Source organism: Copidosoma floridanum, unplaced genomic scaffold, assembly GCF_036245765.1.
Source record: "Copidosoma floridanum isolate Cflo_tuat_1 unplaced genomic scaffold, Cflo_Japanese_pri ptg000013l, whole genome shotgun sequence".
NCBI classification, from domain to species: Eukaryota; Metazoa; Arthropoda; class Insecta; order Hymenoptera; family Encyrtidae; genus Copidosoma; species Copidosoma floridanum.
The window spans coordinates 1,721,009-1,743,021 of record NW_028321890.1 but is presented as its reverse complement, the minus strand read 5'-3'; the positions used below and the strand labels follow the sequence as shown (position 1 = coordinate 1,743,021).

Here is a 22,013-nt window from a genome sequence, read left to right as displayed (position 1 = left end):
ACTAGAAGATCCCATATTTTTAAAAGGAGTAGTTGCGCGAATATTTACAATCTTATTTACAGGTTTACAAGAAAACGATTTTATTGTAATGATTTGTGCCAAAATAAAGTCTCGTAGTTGAACTAAACTAGGAGGATCACTGCTACTACCTAACATGTTTTGCCAACCCTTGTTCATTTGAAAATCAAGTCTACTAACTACAAGAGCGATAAATATTTCAGCATCTCCTACTGCTCTCTCTAAAGATATCAAGAAATCAACAGAACTTACCATCTCCTTAGATATGCGCTTTATTTCAGAGCAAGAACTGCCTCTTATAGCTTGACAACTGAGAATAGTAGTTGTATACGTATTATTGAGACGACGTTTATTATCATAATACCGGGTAATGGTATCCTAGGCCTGTATATAACTCTCTTCAGACAAGGGTATATTTTTAATGAGGTCTGAAGCTTCACCCTATAGATGCGCCCTAAGATGTTGATATTTAATAATAGCTGGTAATTCTTGCTTCCTTTGGACTATAGCCCTATAAACATCGCGAAAATTCTCCCAACTAGTGAAATCACCATCAAAGGATGGCAAGTCTTTTGAAGGTAAAGAAGAGAAACTAGAAACAAACTATCATTGGCATTGGCAGGTGGTAAGGTGCCTGTTGGATTCGAATGATCATTAAGCGAATTGAAAAAATCGTTAAAATCACCCTGAACTGAATAAAAAGTATCCTCCACCACTTCATAGCACTTATTTTTAAAATAATCATAAGTTGTGGGTAAAGGTTTTATATTCATAATATCATTATAAGTAGATTTAAACTGTTCAAAAGTATCTTTGAGTTGTTGAAGCCTAGAGTCAGCCTGACCCCTCGTCATTTTGATCTGGCCAAGTGTCTTAAAGTTTGTAAAGGAACCTTTAATTTTGTTAAACAGTTTAACTTGTACCTCATAAAGGTTATCCATTTTGATAAGGTAAATTTCAATTCAATTAATGAACATTCAATAAATAAATACAAACCGCGCACCGTAGCCAAATTTGAGTCAGACAAAAGCTAACTAATTCAACAATAACGATAAACGACGGTAGTTTTCTTAATTTTTACAAGTGCTTACATAAAGTTAAGTTCGCAAAAATATATTCAAGTCAATCGGTAAACAAAAAAACGAAAAACTATAAGGAACTGATATTACATACCACAATTATACAATTTTACAAACCGTGTAAACAGGACCAAGTATTCGTAGTTATGTTGAGTTCAAAAGACCTGCAGGACTTGACAGCAGCGGTGCTGACTCAATAGCCTGTATAAGTTGGCAGCAGCACACGCTGACGACGACCAAAGCACGAGCAGTAGCAGCGGTGTTGTCACAATAGCCTGCAGAGGCAGGCAGCAGCACACGCTGACGATGACCAAAGTACGAGCAGTAGTGAGTCCCCTATATAAACAATGGACTCGCTCGCACCCGACGACAAACGAACAAAGAAAAGAGAGAAAGAAATATGGCTACATGTGTGTGTATGTGCGTACGGACTACGCACCGGCACGTTGACCGCGTCAGCCTCGTCGCCCGAGAAGAACGCAAAAAGAAGCCAAGATGGCCGATAAAATGACCACGTGTCTCACACAAAAGGAAAATGTCCTACACCAATATTTCACCTCCCCACATCCGGCTCGAAGGAGCATGTTCGAAATTGAACTCAGTAAGATAGTGGACTATATAATGTATATCGCACGCTGGATTTGGGGGAGCGTGAAATGGATGTAAATAAAAGGACACAATAATAAATCCACAACACACTTTTAAACACTTTAGCCGTTTATTATACAACAACAATCTCTCTATTTAATTATACTTTAACAAGTCATAATGCTTGCTTACTTGCAAGATATAAAAAGGAAGAACTAATTTATGAGTCAGGCGGAGAAATTACGTGTCAATCGAAAATTTGAATCGTTTTTCGTTACAAAAATCTTATGTAAAAACGACACACGTGAAAATTATAAACACGAGCGCAAAGCGACTTACCGAAAAGGGCGTTTGAGGCCGACTGACGATAACCGCAGCAGCAGCAAGCTGCTGGACAAAGGTAAGTATAAACAGAGTATATTGGTGTATTAATATACGCGTGCACGCTAATGATTGGCCCTTATAGGTAAGAGAATATCCTAAAGCGAGAGATTTTAAATCTCATAAACTAAATTTTCTATTTACATCAGTATAATGTTACTGATGTTGCACATAGACAGTCCGCATAGTAAATATATTAATGAGACAAGCGCCAATTCCCACACAACTCAGTGCTTTTACTGGTCCCTTAAATCATTAATTTTAATCAAAATATCACAAGCGCTAAACCCAACACAACCCGGGACGATTACTAGTCCCTTAATTTATTTACAATAATTGAAATAGCACAAGCATCAATCCCCACACAACCTGGGATGTTTACCGGTCCTTTTTTTCACTTCAAATAAATAAACTAATAAGACAAGCACTAATCCCCACACAACCCAGTGCGACAACTTGTCCCTTTATACATTTATATTAATTAAAATAGCACAAGCGCTAAACCACACACAAGCTGGGACGCTTACTGGTCTCATAATTTATTCATTATATTTTAAAGAGAAAAAGCACCAATCCCCACTCAACTCGGTTCACTTACTGGTCTCTTTATTTATTTTAATGAATAAAATAGCTAAAGTGCCAATCTCAACACAACTTGAGACGCTTACTGGTCCCTTCTTTTAGTTATAATAATGAAAATAGCACAAGCGCCGATTCCCACACAAACCAAAACGTTTACTGGTCCCTTTTTTTAAAAATAATAATTAGATCAGCACAAGCGCCAATTCCGACACAACCCAGGGCGCCTACTGGTCGCTTTAATCGTTTATGATAATTAAAATAGCACAAGCGCCAATCTCCACACAATTTAGGACGCTTACTAGTCGCTCCATACATTGATAATAAATATAATGATAAGACAAGCGCCGATTCCCACACAACCTGGTGCGCTTACTGGTCACTTTATTTATTTATAATAATTAAAATAGCACAAGTGCCAATCTTGACACAACACAGAACGCTTACTAGTCTCTTTATTTCCTTAAAATAAAAAAAGTAATAAGACAAGCAGAAATCTCCACACAACCCAAGACGCTTTTTTGGTCTTTAATAATTTATAGTAAATATAATGATAAGACAAGTGCCAATCCCCACACAACCTGGTGCGCTTTTTAGTCCCTTTATTTACTTAAAATAAATAACGTCAAAAGATACACACGCTTGTCTTGGAACTTTTTATTTTAAGTAACTAAAGAGACTAGTAAGCGTTTTGGATTGTGTGGGGATTGGCGCTTGTCCTATCAATTCATTTATTATAAATAATTAAATCGACCACTAAGCGTCTGGATCGTGTGGAAATTCTCGCTTGTGCTATTTAAATTGTTATAAATAGATAAACGGACCGGGTAGCGTCCCGGGTTGTGCGGGGATTAGCTTTCGTCTAATCGTTATGGTTATTATAAATCATTAAAGCAACTAGTAATTGTCCTCGGATGCGTGGAGATTGGCGCTTGTGCTATTTCAATTAGTATAAATAAACAATGGGACCAGTGGGCGCTTCGGGTTGTTTGGGGATTGGCACTTGGACTATTCCAATTATTATAAGTAAATTAAGGAACCAGTAAGTGCTTCAGGTTGTGTAGAGATAAGCGCTTGTGCTAATTTAATTGATATAAATAAATAAATGGAACAGCAAGCGCACCAGGTTGTGTAGGAATCGGCACTAGGCTTTTAAGTTTATTTGTTTAAAGTAATTAAAGGGACTAGTAAGCGCACCTGGTCACGTGAGAATCCCTGCTTGTGCTATTTTAATTATGTTTAATAAATAAAGGGACCAGTAGACGTAACAGGTGGTGCAGGGATTGGTGCTTGTCTTTCTCTTTAATTTTTTCTAAGTACATAAGGGGACCAGTCAGCGTCCTAGGTTTTCCAGAGATTGGTACTTGTGCTATTTTAATTATTATTAACTATTGAGGAGACCATTAAGCATCCCAGGTTGTCTGAAGATTGAAACTTGTGCTATTTTAACTGTATTAAATTAACAAAGAAACCAGTAAGCGTCTTGGGTTGTAAAGGGATTGGCGCTTTTTTCATTACTTTGTTTATTTTAGGTACATAAAGAAACAAGTAAGCGCACCTAGTTTTGTGGGGATTGGCGCTTGTACTATTTCAATTATTATACGTAAATAAAGGAACCAGTAAACGCTTCGGGTAGAGATAAGTGCTTGTGCTAATTTAATTGATATAAATAAATAAAAGGACCAGCAAGCGCACCAGGTTGTGTAGGAATTGGCGCTTGTCTTATAAGTTTAGTCATTTAAAGTAAATAAAGGGACTAGTAAGCGCACCAGGTCGTGTGAGAATCCCCGCTTGTGCTATTTTAATTATTATTCATTAATAAAGGGACTAGTAGGTGCAACAGGTGGTGTAGGTATTAGTTCTTGTCTTATAACTTCATTTATTTTAAGTAATTGAAGAGACCAGTGAGCGCTCCGGGTCGTAAGGAAATTTTCGCTTGTGCTATTCTAAATATTATAAATAAACAAAGGGACCAGTAAGCGTCCTGGGTTATGAAGGAATTTGCGCTTTCCGTGACCAGTATGTGCACGGGGTTGTGTGAGGATTGGCGCTCGTGCTATTTTAATTATTGTAAGTAAATGAAGGAAGCAGTAAGTGCTTCAGGTTGTGTAGGGATAGACACTCGTCTAATTACTCCATTCATTTTTAGAAATTAAAGACACCAGTAAGCGTCCTGGGTTGTAAAGGGATTGGCGCTTTTTTTTTTTACTTTGTTTATTTTGAGTACTCAAAGGGACCAGTAAGCGTGGTTGGTTGTAAAGGCATTTGCGCTTTTTTTATTTCTTTATTTATTTCAAGTCAATAAATGAATTAGTAAGCGCACTGGGTTGTCCGGAGATTGGCGCTTGTGCTATTCTAATTATTATTAATAAATAAAGGGACCAGGCAGCGTCTCGGGTTGCGTGCGGATTAGCACTTGTCTTATTGTTATGCTTATTATAAATAATTAAAGCAACCAGTAAGCGTCCTAAGTTGTGAAGGAATTGGCGCTTTTTTTATCACTTTGTTTATTTTAAGTACATGAAGGGACTAGTAAGGGAACCGAGTTGTGTGAGTATCAGCGCTTGTGCTATTTGAATTATTTTAAGTAAATAAAGAAACCGCTAAGTGCTTCGAGTTGTAAAAAAAGACACTAGTAAGCGTCCTGGATTGTGTGGGGATTGGCCCTTGTGCTACTTTAATTACTATAAATAAATAAGGGATCTATTAAGCACTTCCGGTTGTGTGGGGATTGGCGCTTGTGCCATTTTAATTATTATCAATAAATAAAGGAACCAGAAAGCGCTTCGGGTTGTTTGGGAATTGGAGCTTGTGCTATTTTAATTACTATAAATGAATAAAGCGACTACGAAGCGTTCTGGATTGTGTGGAAATTTGCAGTTGTCTTATCATTATATGTGTATGGGACTGAAAACCCAATAATTGTGGACTGTATGATTTGATTTACGGGTTGCAAGGGAAATGAGTGGGAGCTAATTGCTTGGGTTCATTGAAAGATTAACACTCACACCATTTTATATATAACAAAATGATAAATTATATTAACAGCAAAAATTACAACACTCGATGAGGAAAAATTGAAAAACTGTGGTAAAAAACAAAATTATGTTTTATGTGCGCTAGTTTAAGGATATTGAACAAAGTTGAAGAACAGTCATTTTACTAATATAATTAACTAAAAATAATGTTGTTTGAGTCACGCGAGTAAATTAAACGAGACATTTTTTTTTTTTATCTAAAATGATTCACTTGAGAAAATGTCTACTTGGTTGATGTACACAGTGACCACACTGTAGTTCATTGGACGAGCGATCGGTGCGGACTGACTTAATGCTCACAGGCGAGCAGTCGTGAGCAGCCAAAGTACCTTACACGTGGAGCGCTATGATTGGTGGTCACGCAAGACCATCGTACGTACGCTATTGGTTACAAAATACTCAAGTTGATTGCTATCGCGCGAGTATATAAATTCTATATAGTTAATGTTTGTAATACTAATTTGATGTTGAACATACTACCTAGGTTGATGGACAGCAGTCAGTACGAATGTACATTAAAGAAAAAGAAAAATAAATAAAATAAACAAAGTATAACGTATAAATCGAAATTTGAAAATATCAATGTATACCGCTTGTCTACTTACAGTAGCAAACTAAGTAAAAGTATGGTAACTGTTCTTAATCTTATAACCAGATTATCTAAGTGCAACTAATAAGACAATAAAACGTTTAATCCGAATTAATAGCTTCAATTTCAGAGTTTGCCCTTAACAATATTTATTTATGGATCGGTCTAGTAAGAACAGTACTGGACGATTTGACCTTTACGACCCTGACTAGGGACCTCTGATCTTTAAAAATTTTAATTATACGACCCAGAGACCACTTGCCAGGTGGAGTCAACTCATTCTTAATAAGGACTAAATCCCCTATCTGCATGGATCTTTGGGGCGTAAGCCACTTAGATCGTGCCTGAAGAGTGCTGAGGTACTCTGAGGACCACCGCCTCCAAAAATCCTGGACAGTCTGTGTAACAAGCTTCCACCTGTGTAATGGAGATATTTTTTCGGAAGTCAAATCTTGTTGGGACAAAATATAGGACGGTCTGAGGATTAATAAGTGGGCAGGAGTGAGAGCATAAAGGTCCTCAGGATCATCGGTTAGAGGGCACAGTGGCCGCGAATTAAGGCATGATTCTATACGACACAGAAGGGTTGAGAACTCGACAAACGTCAAAATCTGATCACCAACGACTCGCTTCAAATGGAACTTCGCTGATTTTACGGCAGATTCCCAAATACCACCGAAGTGAGGGGCAGCTGGAGGATTAAAATGCCACTCAGTGCCAGAAGACGACAGACTATCGGCAAAATCAGATGAATGACATCGAACTGTCCACATTTTTTTTAATTCGTGGCCAGCACCTACAAAGTTCGTGCCCTGATCACTTCAAAGATCAGTACACTGCCCTCGATGAGACACAAGGCGATGAAACGCTGCAATGAATGCCTCAGTCGAGTAGTCCTCAGCCACTTCCAGATGTACCGCTTTGGTGGCCATACATATAAACACGACCACGTATCCCTTTCCTCGACTCTTAGACAATTGAATTGGAGAAGGTCCGGCATAATCAACTCCAGTCTTTTGAAAGGGCGGACTAGGAGTTACTCGACAATTTGGAGGATCGCTCATCAATTAGGTCTGAGTCCGACCCTTGTACCTTTTACAGGTGAAACAGTGACTAAGTTTGGCACGCACTACTTCACGATCTTGCAAAATCCAATATTTTTGCCTAAGAGACACAAGAATCATCTCAACACCTCTATGTAATGCCTTGCGATGATAATAGTCAATCAATAATTGAGTGCTACAGTCGTAGCCATAGAGGATCAAGGGATGTTTAGCATTTGCATCTAAAAGAGAGTTACTAAGCCTTCCACCGACTCGAAGAAGATCATCGATGATAACAGGCGTTAGTTTATGCAAACGACTACTTGATGGAAGCTGTTCTAATTCATCAGGTCTTAGCCCTTGGTTTCTACGAAGAACAGCTAAATCGGCAGAAAACCAACGTTGCTGATGTGTGTAGACTAACAAGAGTGCATCATTTTCTAATTCCTCAATTGATAGATTGAATAAAGCTAAATTAAAATAAGTATTTACATAAATAAAAGGTAATTAAGGTTTAAAATTGTCAGTTTGATTTTTTGACTTCCTTTAAATTATTTTTACAAGGAGTTTATAAACAAATCTAAGACAGTAAGCAGTTACTCGAAGTAGTCTTTCCCATTTGAAATAACGTCCATACAATCCATTGACAAAGGTATCTAGGCCTTTATCCTTAACTAATATATTTACATGCGAAGTATCTTCAAGGAGGTCAATTTTGGGCTTTGAGTATTCGGGTTGGAACTCGTGTAGTATATCTGGGCCAGAAAACCATAAACGCTGTCCACTCATTTGACTCGGATAAATTTCCCGCGAGGTAATATCAGCTGGGTTTTGCTTGGACCTTATATGAAGCCATTCAGCTTTAGGTACTAGCTCGTAAATATTAGAGCATCTGTTGGCAATAAAGGTAGGCCACTTAGAAGGCGGAGCATTTAGTGTAACACTGCTTCCTGACCTGAAATAAAACAAGGCGCCAACGCAGCGTTAGCAAATCTCGATCGCGTTCGTCACCGTTGTCCCTCTCACCTCTTGGATTTCTGCTCCTAAAAAAGGGGGATAGGCGCAGGAGTTCTCCCGTTCTACGGGAAGAACTATTAATTTACACACAACAAATACCTTTCACTGTTTCTTTTATTGAACACTTAACACTAATACACAGTATCTCCTTTCACAATACACAACACAACGCTTCACCTCGTCCTCTGGATGGCGCTGCAGCGACTTTGCCTCGCACCCAGCGAGCCGCGAGCGCTCGTCTACCACGTCCTGCTTGTCTGGGACCAGGAGGGGCTCCTACTCGTCCTCGACCCACACTACTACGCACACACTCACACTCCGTCCCCCAATCTCTCACACTGCTATACACTCTCTCTCTCTCTCTCTCTCTACTCTACTATCCACCCTAATACACGACAACACGCACGAAAAATGGCGGCCCTCCCATGCACCTCGCGGTCTCTCGTAAACCTCGTCTCGTCAACCCAAACTCTCTCTCACTCTCTCTCGCACTGTCTACGCTACACACTACTTCTCTCTCTCTCTAGCCTCACCTCCTGGTCAAACGTCCGCGAGTCCAACCCGGCGTGATGTCGTCCGGTGTCCTCGAGCGGGTCGTTCGTTCTGCGGCTTCACCTTTTCTCTTCTCTCTCTGTCAACTCTTCTCTCTCTGCTTCTTCTCTCAGCGGCCGTAGTCCTCAACCTGGAGACCTCTACGTCCGGGGAGAACACAGCAGCTTCTCGTCTCGCACGCACACTCCTCTCTCTTCTCTCAACACTCAACGCACCTTCTCGAAAACTCTCTCTCTCAACTCTCGCCACGAAATCCCGCAAAACCACCGAAGCTCTCGCTGCTCGCGCTTAAGCGTGCAGCTCGAGGCTCTACTCCAGACTCACTCACGATCTCTTGCTCAAGCAATGGCCGCCGCCACTGCCACCGCCACGTATCTCCTCTCGCAGTCACTCTCATACATAGCAGCTGCTGTGTCTCGGTAGTCGCGTTCGCACTTTCCTTGTCCTTTTCCACTGGCACTGCTGTGTCTCTGCATCTCAGCTGTTTGTCCGTTGGCGTCCTCGTCCCCTCTTCTCAGCGTGTATACAGCTCCCGAAAAACAAACAGTTCGGAGAAGCATCAAATTAATGCTCTTTGTATACACGTTGCATTAGCGAGAGCATTTTGGAATATAGAGGCCATTTTGCCTCGTTACATTAGCCAATGCAATACATTTGAAAAGTCGATCCATAGGTGGACAGGTGCTTCCTTGACAGGACAACAATCTGAGAAATGTCTAATTATTTTCGCAAGAAGCTGAGCAGCGCAAAGTTCCAACCGTAGAATACTCAAAGTCTTAATTGGGCTTACTTTGGTTTTAGCTAATTGAAAAGTTACATCAACCCTTTGATTCTTGACAATACGAACGTATACAACTGCAGCATAAGCTGACTTAGATGCGTCTGCAAAACCATGAATTTCAAAGAAATCGAAATCAGGCGAAAAGAAATTCCAGCGAGGTATTGTAATTTGGTTCAACTGGGGTAATTTGTCCAACCAACTAATCCATTTAGAAACTATTGGTGGTGGCAAGGGTTGATCCCATGATACTTTAAGCAGCCACAGAGACTGATAGAGAATTTTGCCCAAAATGATAACAGGCGAAAACCGAAAGGGTCAAAGATCTTCACCAACTGTCTCAATAATGATCGTCTCGTCCAAGACTGAGGACTAGGATCAACGACTAGTTGAAATTGAAATTCATCATTTTTGGGATTCCAAGACAAGCCAAGAACAAAAACCGTTTGATCATAGTCTTTGAATTCTTTGGGCTTGCTAATCTTAAACTTATCAGGGATCTTTGAGAGTACTTTCACCGGGTTAAAAGACCATTTTCTCAGAGGAAAACCGCCTGATTGAGCTAAATCTAGAAGTTCAGCGCCCTTTCGCTGTGCTTCCAAAAGAGAGTAAGCGCCAGAGAGACAATTGTCAACATAGAACTCTTCTGAGATAATTTTGGCGGCTCTTGGATGTGAATGAATACTATCCATTGCCAGCTGTCGAAGAACACGAGTAGCCAAATATGGCGAGCTGACCAGGCCATAAGTGACTGTAGTGAGTAAATAAGTTTTTACTGGATCAGTTGGTTGTGAGGGCCAAAGAATAGCCTGAAAGACCTGATCCTCAGGGTGGACCATTATCTGTCTGAACATTTTCTCCACATCAGTAGTGAATACAAAACTATAAAATCTCCATTTAAGAATGATCTCAAACAAATTATGTAATAAATTGGGGCCTGAATGCCAAACGGAATTCAACGAATGGCCTTCACGATTTTTGAATGATCCATTAAATACAACTCTTAATTTTAAAGTTTCACCGTTAGTTTTATAAACACCATGATGGGATAAAAAATATTGAGCACGATTAAGTTCATGACCTTTCCTCATATGCCCCAAGGCTGAGTACTCAGTCATTAACTGGTTATAAGCCTTATACAATTCAGGGTCTCTGAGGAATTGCTCTAGCTGCTTGAGCATAGACAATGCAGCATGATGCCAGAACTTATTAGCAGCTTTGAGGTCGTCTGCCGAAGCTTTAAAGGGCAAACGGACCATATACCGGCCATCAGGTTGCTGGAATGAGTGTTAGAGAAATGCTCTTCACATTCAGATTTCTCAGGACTTAACGTAGGTTTAGATATGGGCTCCTCAATCGACCAAAACTTATGTACAAGATAAAAAAGATTAGAATTATCTATGATATGTAAAGAAACTGGCTCTGTTGAATTTAACGACGATGATGAAGATACTGGGCCTGACCGTAGCCAACATAGTTTGGAAGATGAAGCTATGGGTTGACCAGCTTCACCTCTTTTAACAAAATTATTTATTATTCTAGCATGAACAGATGCATCAAGTGATAAATCTATTTTATGCAGCCCCAAAAAATTGGGATCAGCCAATTGCAGACCCTTTATATAGCTTAAGTTTATTACCTCACAACAAACTGGAGGTTTATAAGAAGTGATCCAAGGCACTACCAAAGCTTCAACTTCCAAACTCAAATTGGATTAAAAATGAGATTGAATTTTGAATTGAACTGACTGTTTTATATTTACAGCTTGGTCTCCTATACCAGACAACGAGATGTTGGTACTGCGACTCTTAAAATTCAATAAGTCATAAAGAGATTTGGAGACAAGAGATGATTGCAAGCATTGGTCAATTAATGCTCTCACTTTGAGACTCGAACCATTAGAATGAACAATGTATACCACTGCAGTGGCAAGAAGAACTCTGGGTGCTCTGGGAAAGTCAACTTCAGAAGCAATATCGACATTAAGACATGACTTGTTTTTAGGATCAGGATTCTCGTTATTCTTTTCATTATAAGGTTTGCCCTTGTGAGAATCAAACTCATCTATATGCATCAATGTGTTATGCCTTTGATGACATTTATAGCAATTAAATTTTGACGAGCACTTATTTGAACTATGTTTACCAAAACAATTGAGACAAATTCTTTTGCTTTCAACAAAACTTTTTTTTTATTCCAAGGCTTTGATTTAAAACTGTCACATTGGTACAACTTATGAGTTTGATTACAGAACAAGCATTTTGGTGTATTGGTTTCAGAAGATGAGCTGCAGTTTGATGCACTACAACTGACTTATTAGGTGTATTTGTTTCAGAAGAATGAGCTGCACTTTGATGTACTACAACTGACTTATTAGGTTTGCTTCTTTGGTCCGGATTGATCGGGGTTTTCCTAGCAGAAGCTTCTAAAGTTATAATTTGGGCTGTTATGAATTCACGTAGTTGTCCTAGCGTAAGCGCATTACTACTGCTCCCCAGATGCTTCTGCCAATCTTTATATGTGTGGAAATCGATTTGCTAGTCACGAGAGCAATAAAAATGTCATTGTCGCCCGTGTGTCTTCCCATAGCTGACAAAGAATCGAAGGGACCCAGCATTTCTTTGGAAATGCGTTTTATTTCAATGCAAGAAGATTTTTTCATTGGTTGGGCACTAATAATATTGCTGGTACATGAGGACACTAATCGACGCTGGTTGTCGTAGAAGGCAAGCAGGGTCTCCCAAGCCTGCGAGTAGTTTTTTTCAGTAAGAGGAATTGTTTTAATTAAATCTGAAGCATCACCAGTAACATGAGTACGTAGGTGCTGGTACTTAATAATACCTGGGAGATCCTGCTTCCTGTGAACCAAAGCTCTATACACATCTCTTAAATTCTCCCAACAACCAAGGTTACCATTAAAAACTGGTAAATCAATAGAAGGTAACGAGGCATAACCTTGCACAAAATTTTGAGGTGGGGCAAAGTTGGGAGGTACAGGAGCTAGATTATCGGTTGATAACGAGAACAGATAGTCCTCAAAGTCCCTAACGGACGAAATAATGGTCTTCACCACCCTCAAACACGCCAGTTTTGAAATAGTCGTGTTGTTTGTCAAGAGGATCCAAAGTTATAATAGTAGTAATAATCGTTTTAAATTGTTCAAACGCATCTTTGATTTATTGTAGTCGAGCCACAGCTTGACCCTTTGTCATTTTGGCCGAGCCAAGTTTTTTAAAATTAATGAAAGCATTCTTTATTTTGGTATAAAGGCCAAGCTGCGTTGAGTAATATGCATCCATAGTGACCAAACGTTATCTACACCTGGCAGTGACAATCAAGCTAGCTCTTAACAGAACAAATTATTTAAATAAATATTATAATAAAATAGTAGAAAATCTCTAAATTGAATACTTATATAATTAACGCAAATCAATACTTGCACTAGTGCTTAAATAAACTGAAATTTTCTAATTTTTATGGCTAAATTGAATCGTGTAATTAATAGTTATTTAAATTTACTAGAAATTGCAATTTAAAACCTGTTAAAGGAGCAGCCGTAGACGATGCAGGCAATCAGCTACCTGCTTCATTGAGTGCGAAAAATGCATTCAGGACCTTGAAGACGACGATTATGTGCACAGGTATTCAGGCCCACGCAATGGGTATCCAGGCATTGCATTGGCTTAATAACAACGACGATTTACGTTGAACCTGCAGGCAATGGCGGCCTGCAGCTATGGTGAGGAGCACTTTCAAGTGCTATGATGCCCTGCAGTGACAGGCAAGCAGACCGTAAGTGTTAGCCCGCTGCCGATAAAACCCTTGTTGTTCTATGGAGCAAGAAAGTTTATAAATATGGCACACAAAGGAAATTAAAGGGCGAGGGCACCAATGGCCGACTATGTGCAAGCTACGTGCTTATAAGTGCAAGAGAGCACTATGTATATATGGCTACGAAGGCCAAGGCTTAATATAAGCCAATTGTTATCTATGTAGCTAAAAGCTATTTACCAAGTAGCGAACGAGTAATAGTACTCGAGCTAGTACAGCTAAAAATAAGCTGAGCTTTTATGTGAAGCTAAAAGCTATTTACCAAAGTAGCAAACGAGTAATAGTACTCGAGCCAGTGCACGAAACAAAAAAAAATGAATCTGTCTGCGCAACGCAGGAAGAACAAGATGGCAAGCGAGTATGTACTAGGACCTGTGCACTAAAATATGGCGACAAATCGCACAAGAAAAGTGTAGCAATAAGCTACGCAACGAAACCAACGAGTATGTACTCGAGTTCGTGTATGATAAGAAAAAGCACTGAACTTACCACAGGTACCAAGTGTTGTTGTATGCGAGTGTGTGTGGGAGAGAGAAAGTACGCCCAATGCGCCGGCGCGCTGACCACGTCCACACGTCGCTCGTGAAGAAAAAGTTGGTTAAGATGGCCGACTTCGTAACTCGCACGTGGCTAATAATAAGCCAAAGCTCTCCACTCACCCTTTTGATCCGGCTCGAAGGACAAATTTTTGGGATTAAAAACCCAATGATTGTAGACTGTATAATTTGATTTACCGGTTGCAAGGGAAAAGAGTTGGAGCCAATTGCTTGGGTTTATTGAAAGATTAACACTCTCACCTTTTTATATATAATAAAATGATAAAATATATTAACAGCAAAAATTATAACACTTGATGAGAAAAAATTGAAAAACTGTGGTAAATAACAAAACTATGTTTTATGTGCGCTAGTTTAAGGATATTGAACAAAGTTAAAGAACAGTTATTTTACTAATATAATTAACTCAAAATAATATTGTTTGAGTCACGCGAGTAAATTAAACGAGACATTTTTTTTTTTTATCTAAAATGATTCACTTGAGAAAATGTCTACTTGGTTTATGTACACAGTGACTACACTGTGGTTCACTGGACGAGCGATCGATGTGGACTGACTAAATACTCACAGGCAAGCAGTCGTGAGCAGCTAAAGTAACTTAAACGTGGAGCGCTATGATTGGTGGTCACGCAAGACCATCGTATGGACGCTATTGGTTACAAATACTAAAGTTAATTGCTATTGCGCGAATATTTAAATTCTATGTCGTTAATGTTTGTAATACTGATTTGATGTTGAAAAATATAAATTGTAAATAATTAAAGCGTCTAGTAAGCGTCCCGGGTTATGTAGAAATTAGCAGTCCTCTTAGCATTATATTAATTTTAAATAATTAAAGCGTTCAGTAAGCGCCCCCAGGTTGTGTGGAGATTGGCACTTGTGTTATTTTGATTATTATAAACAAACAAAGGGATCAGTAAGTGTCCTGAAGTGTGTAGGGTTATTGGCGCTTGTTTTATTACTTTGTTTATTTTGAGCCAATTAAGGGACCAGTAAGCGCACCTAGTTGTGTGAGGATTGGCGCTTGTACTATTTCAATTATTATGAAATAATAAAGGGACCAGTAAGCGCACGGAATTGTGTGAGGGTGTCCGCTTGTGCTATTTTATTCATTATAAATTGATAAAGGGACCAGTAAGCGCATCGGGTTGTGTGGAGATTGGGGCCTGACTTATCATTATATTTATTATAAATAATTAAAGCAACTAGTAAGCGTCCTGGGTTGTATAGGAATTGGTGCTTTTGCTATTTTATATATTAAAAATAAACAAATAAACCAGTAAGTGTCCTGGGGTAAAAAGGGATTAGCACTTGTCTTATTGTTATATTTGTTTGAAATAATTAAAGCAACCAGTAAGCACTCTGAGTTGTATGGATTTCGGCGCATGTGCTATTTTAATTACTATGAGTAAATAAAGGGACCAGTAATCGTCTTTGGTTATGCCGGGATTGGCGCTTGTGCTATTTCAATTATTTTGAATAAATAAATGGACCAGTTAGCACACTGAATTGTGTAAGGATTCCTACTTGTGCTATTTTAATTATTATAAATAAATAAAGGGACCAGTAAGCGAACCAGGTTGTGTTGGAATTGGCTCTTGTCTTATTACTCTATTTATTTGAAGTTAATAAAAGGACTAGTAAGCATCTCAGGTTGTGTGGAGATTGGCGCTTGTGCTATTTTAATTATTATAAATAAACAAAGGGACCAGCAAGTGTCCTGGAATGTGTAGGGATTGGCACTTGTTTTATTACTTGTTTTATTTTAAGTCAATAAAGGGACCAGTAAGCGCACCAAGTTGTATGGGGATTGGCGCTTGTACTATTTCAATTATTATAAGTAAATAAAGAATCCGCTGAGTGCTTCGCGTTGTGTGGGGATTAGCGCTTGTTTAATTACTTAATTTATTTTAAGTAAAAGAAGACACTAGTAAGTGTCCTTGGTTGTGTGGGGATTAGCCCTTGTGCTACTTTAATTACTATAAATAAATAAGGCGTCCATTAGGCACTTCCGGTTGTGTAGGGATTAGCGCTCGTGCTATTTTAATTATTATAAATAATTAAAGGAACCAGTAAGTGCTCCGGGTTGTGTGGAGATTGGTGCTTGTCTAATTATTATATTTATCATATATAAATAAAGCGACTAGTAAGCGTTCCAGGTTGTTTAGAGATTGGCGCTTGTTTTATTACTTTGTTCATTTTAAGTTAATAGAGGGACCAGTAAGCGCACAGAGTTGTGTGAGGGATTCCGCTTGTGCTATTTTAATCGACATGAATAAATAAAGGGACCAGTAATCGTCTCAGGTTATGCATGAATTGGCGCTTGTCTCATTACTATATTTAATATAAATAATCAAAGCGACCAGTAAGCATCCCAGCTCTTGTGATTTTTTAACTTTTATGAATGAATAAAGGGACCAGTGAGCACACCAGGTTGTGTTGGAATTGGCGCTTGTTTTATTACTTTGTTTATTTTATGTTAATAAAGGGACCAGTAAGCGCACACGGCTGTGTAATGGTTCCCGCTTGTGCTATTTTAATTATTCTATATTATTGGTCGTCACTTGATGAAAATCCATATCAGATTAAATGAAATAGTAGACTTATTATGTACTGTTGATCTTAACTTTATTCGTTAAAAACGTGTTACAGCTGTTTCGGTATCACAGTACCTTCGTCAGACAGATGTACATTAAGACTTAATAATATACAGCGTTCTCTCAAGAACATACACGCTGCGCCATGGTCGACAATCAGATAACAGGGGCTATACACATACATACATTCATACATTCATACGTACACAAACAAATGCATGCATTTCGTATATAGTCAATAATACTGGTCATTTCATAGCTAAATTAAGTAAAGGCGAACTATTCAAATTTTACGTGTCATTAAATAAGATATTAGTGTCTTTTAATTTATTAATTTTTAGTGCTTCTAATTCATCTAATTTTAATCCTTTGTTACATATGTGTAAAATCTTAAAATTGTTGTTGTAAATATGATTCCATTTAAGAATGTGATTGGCATAACTAGAAGTATCTAGTTATTTTTCGTAGGCATTTTTATGTTCCTTGAGTCTAAACTTGAAAGCTCTACCTGTCTGTCCTCTATATTTCTTACACAAGAACCACAACTAAGTTCGTAAATCCCTAAATTGTTTTCTTTTTCGGTCTGATCTTTGTTATTTTCGATGATAGTTTGCAAGGTTTTGTTTGATTTAAAAGCTATGTTTATATCGTACTTCTTCAAGTGCTGTTTAATCTTTTATGACAAATTGCCTACGTAAGTTATTACGTGATACGGTACAGTTTCTCTTGCAGACTGAGGGAAAACTTTGTTTATAGCTTTCTCATACTGTATATTTTTAATCAACTTGTCGAGAATATTGTAATTATAGCCATTATTGCGAGCTATTTGTTAAATTATTTGTAATTCTTTACTACAGTTCTCAGAGTTTAAAGGTATGAAAAGGAGTCTGTGAATATAACTATTGAATGCAGACATTTTATGCGAGTGCGGATGAATAGAATTTTTATGTATTGTGGAATCTGTATAGGTAGGTTTATGAAAAATACTATACTCTAGTTGATCGTAAATTTTATGCATTGTTGAATCCAAAAAATTAATTCTATTGTTGTTTTCTTGTTCCGTAATGAATTTAATATTTTTATGTAATGTATTTATATGTTTGAAAAATAAATTTGGTTGTCTTCTTGTACCAGTCCAACAAAAAATTACGTCATCCGCGTACCGATACCAAAAGAGCAAATTTTTACTAAGATCATGTTCCATAATTTTATTTTCTAAGTCATTCAAAAAAATCTCTGCTAAGAGCGGACTTATGGGATCACCCATTGTAAGGCCATCCCTAGCTAAAAATATTCGGTTTTGGGATCGAAAATTGTTTTGTTTCAAGCAGACGTCAAGAATGTGTAAAATTTCTTCTGAAAATAATTGACTAGTAATGGATCTACTAAGTAAATTTTTAATAATGTTTTTTACTTCTAATACTGGTACGCTTGGAAAGAGATTTTTTACATCACATGAAATCAGAGTCGAATTTTCGGGTAGTTGTTGTTGTTTTAAATTATCTATAAGTTGTATGGAATTTTTTATGCTGTAGGTGGATGTGAATTTAGTATTATATTTAATTAATTTAATTAACTTTTTGGATACTTTATATGATGGGGAACTATTAAATAAGACAACTGGTCTAATAGGCATATTGTTTTTGTGTTGTTTAATTAAAGAGTACAGTTCTGGTGGCTGGGGATTCATCTGGACAATCGCATAGTACTAAAGATTTGATAGAATGGTTAGGTTTTTATGTAGACTTATAACATCTTGTTGGAATTTATGTGTAGGATCTTTTTTCACTTCTTGAAAATGATCAGAATTTATAAATTCAAAAGTTTTCGAGACATAAGGATGCTTGTCTATAGCTATAACTGTATTCCCTTTGTCCGCTTGAGTTACAATATAATTATTATCTTTCAACTTGTTTCTAATACTAATGGCTATTTTCTGATAATTTTTTACCTCAAAATATGAATTTTCTTTTATTAAACTAGCTAACAAATATTTTTCTTTGCTAAAATTATTGACTAAATTGTCCGTAAAAGCCACCAAAACTATTCTCTTTAATTAAACTACACAAAAACAATATACCTATTAGACCAGTTGTCTCATTTAATAGTTCCCCATCGTATAAAGTATCCAAAAAGTTAATTAAATTAATTTTATATAATACTTAATTCACATCCACCTACAGCATAAAAAATTCCATACAACTGATAGATAATTTAAAACAACAACAACTACCCGAAAATTCGACTCTAATTTCATTTGATGTAAAAAATCTCTTTCCAAGCGTACCAGTATGACAAGTAACAAACATTATTAAAAATTAACTTAGTAGATCCACTACTAGCCAATTATTTTCAGAAGAAATTTTACACATTCTTGACGTCTGCTTAAAACAAAACTATTTTCAATTCCAAAACAAAATATTTTTAGCTAGAGATGGCCTTACAATGGGTGATCCCATAAGTTCACTCTTAGCAGAGATTTTTTTGAATGACTTAGAAAATAAAATTATGGAACATGATCTTAGTAAAAATTTGCTCTTTTGGTATCGGTACGCAGATGACGTAATTTTTTGTTGGACTGGTACAAGAAGACAACCAAATTTATTTTTCAAACATATAAATACATTACATAAAAATATTGAATTCACTATGGAACAAGAAAACAACAATAGAATTAATTTTTTGGATTCAACAATACATAGAATTCACGATCAACTAGAGTATAGTATTTTCCATAAACCTACCCACACAGATTCCACGATACATAAAAACTCTATTCATCCGTAGTCGCATAAAATGTCTGCATTGAATAGTTATATACATAGACTCCTTTCCATACCTCTAAACTCTGAGAACTATACTAAAGAATTACAACTACGAAAAACAACTAGATACTTCTAGTTATGCCAATCACACTCTTAAATGGAATAACATTTACAATAACAATTTTAAGATTTTATACATGTGTAACAAAGGATTAAAATTAAATGCATTAGAAGCACTATAAATTAATAAATTAAAAGACTCTAATAACTTATTGAATGACACGTTAAATTTAAATATTTTGCCTCTACTTAATTTAGCTATGAAATGACCAGTATTATTGACTATATACGAAATGCATGCATTTGTTTGTGTACGTATGAATGTATGGATGTATGTATGTGTATAGCCCCTGTTATCTGATTGTCGACCATGGCGCAGCGTGTATGTTCTTGAGAGAACGCTGTATATTGTTAAGTCTTGATGCACATCTGTCTGACAAAAGTACTGTGATACCAAAACAGCTGTAACACGTTTTTAACGAATAAAGTTAAGATCGACAGTACATAATAAGTCTTCTTTTTCATTTAATCTATTTTAATTACTATGAATCAATAAAGGGACCAGTAAGCGCATTAGGTTGTGTGGGGATTGGCGCTTAACTTATCATTATATTTATTATAAATAATTAAAGCGACCAGTCAGCGTCCCAGCTCTTGTGGGGTTGGCGCTTGTGCTATTTTAATTTTTATAAAAGAATAAAGGGACCAGTAAGCACACCAGGTTAAGTTAGGATTGGCACTTGTTTTAGAACTTTGTTTATTTTAAGTCAATAAAGGGACCAGTAAGCGCACAGGGTTGTGTGAGGGTTCCCGCTTTTGTTCTATTTCAATTACTACGAATAATCAGAGGAACCAGTAAACGTTTTGGGTTATGCGTGAATTGGCGCATGTACTATTTTATTCTTTGTAAATAAATAACAAAACAAATAAGCACACGGGGTCGTGTGGAGATCCTCGCTCGTGCTATTTTGATTATGATAAATAAGTAAAGGGACCAGTAAGCACTTCAGGTTGTTCGAAGATTAGCGCTTGTGCTATTTTGATTATTATAAATAAATAAAAAGACCTGGTAGCGTCCTGGATTGTGTGAGAATTAGCAATTGTCTTATCATTATATTTATTATAAACAATTAAAGCAATGAGTAAGTGCCCTGGGTTGTGTGGAGATTGGCGCTTGTGCTATTTTAATTATTATGAATAAAGAAAGGGACCAGTAAGCGCACCAGGTTGTGTAGGGATTAGCACTTTTTTTATTACTTTGTTTCTTTTAAGCACATAAAGGGACCAGTAAGCGTCTTAGGTTGTGTGGAGACAGGCACTTGTGCTATTTTAAATATTATTAAAAAACCAAGAGACCAATAAGCGTCTAGGGTTGTTGTGGGATTGCCGCTTCTTTTAATTTGTTGTTTATTCAAAGTACATAAAGAGACAAGTAAAAGCACCTAGTTGTGTTGGAATTGGCACTTGTGCTATTTCAATAATTATATGGAAACAAAGGGACCAGAAAGTGCTTCGGGTTAATTGACAATTGGCGCTTGTGCTATTTCAACTATTAGAAATGAACAAAGGGAGCAGTACGTGACCTGAGGTAAGTAGGGATTAGCACTTGTCTTATTGTTATATTTATTATGTATAATTGAAGCAACCAGTAAGCGCCCTGAGTTGTGTAAAGATCGGCGCTTGTGCTATTTTAATTATTAAAAAAAAACAAAGGGACCAGTAATCGCTTCGGGTTGTTTAACGATTGGCACTTGTGCTATTTCAATTATTACAAATAAATAAAGGGATCAGTAAGCACACTGAATCGTGTGGGGATTCCCGCTTGTGCTATTTTAATTATTTAAAATAAATGAAGGGACCGGTAAGCGTTTCAGATTGTGTGGAGATTGGCGCTTGTGCTATTTGAATCATCATAAATAAACAAAGGGACCAGTAAGCGCACCGGGTTGTGTGGGGATTTGCCCTTGTACTATTTCAATTATTATAAATAAACAAACAGACTTGTAAGCGCTTTAGGTTTTTTGGGAATTGGCGCTTGTGCTATTTTAATTATTATAAATAAATAAAGGGACCAGTAAGCAGACCAGGTGGTAAAGAAATTAGCGCTTGTTTTATAACTTTATTTTTTTTAAATAAATAAAAGAACCATTAAGCAAACTGGGTCGTGTGGGGATTTCTGCTTGTGCTATTTTAATTATTCTAAATAAGTAAGAGACCAATAAGTGCACTAGGTTGTGTAGAGATTGGCGCTTGTCTTATTACTTTATTTATTTCAAGTAAAGAAAGGGACCAATAAGTGCACCGGGATGTGTAAAGGTTAGCGCTTGCGCTAATTTAATTATTATAAATAAATAAAGTAACCAGTAAGCACACCAGGTTTTGTTGGGATTGGCGCTTGTTTCATTACTTTGTTTATTTTAATACCATAAAGATACCAGTAAGCGCCCCGGGTTGTGTGAGACTTGGCGGTTGTCTTATCATCATATTTATTATAAATAATTAAAGCGACCAGTAAGCGTCACGGGTCGTGTAGAAATTGGC

General features: G+C 37.2%; 1 protein-coding gene across 1 annotated transcript; it reads right to left on the bottom strand.

Annotated features, from left to right (window-relative positions):
* Positions 1–6,421: 6,421 nt before the first annotated feature.
* LOC149374788 (uncharacterized) lies at positions 6,422–11,736 on the bottom strand. The gene is made up of 8 exons (XM_089591665.1): positions 11,545–11,736; positions 11,411–11,469; positions 11,302–11,365; positions 9,999–10,939; positions 7,916–8,270; positions 7,365–7,762; positions 7,073–7,285; positions 6,422–7,004 (listed from the first exon to the last, which is right to left on the bottom strand). The coding sequence occupies exons 1-8, from the start codon at positions 11,734–11,736 to the stop codon at positions 6,422–6,424; spliced, it is 2,805 nt and encodes a 934-aa protein (XP_089447791.1).
* Between the last annotated feature and the right edge of the window lie 10,277 nt (positions 11,737–22,013).

Coding starts and splice junctions, on each gene's coding strand:
- LOC149374788 (XM_089591665.1), bottom strand. CDS start 11,736: ATGCATATAGATGAGTTTGATTCTCACAAGGGCAAACCTTATAATGAA. Junction 11,470..11,544: donor CTAATGGTTCGAGTCTCAAA/GTGAGAGCATTA, acceptor TTGAATTTTAAG/AGTCGCAGTACCAACATCTC. Junction 7,005..7,072: donor GTGATCAGGGCACGAACTTT/GTAGGTGCTGGC, acceptor TTTTGCCGATAG/TCTGTCGTCTTCTGGCACTG.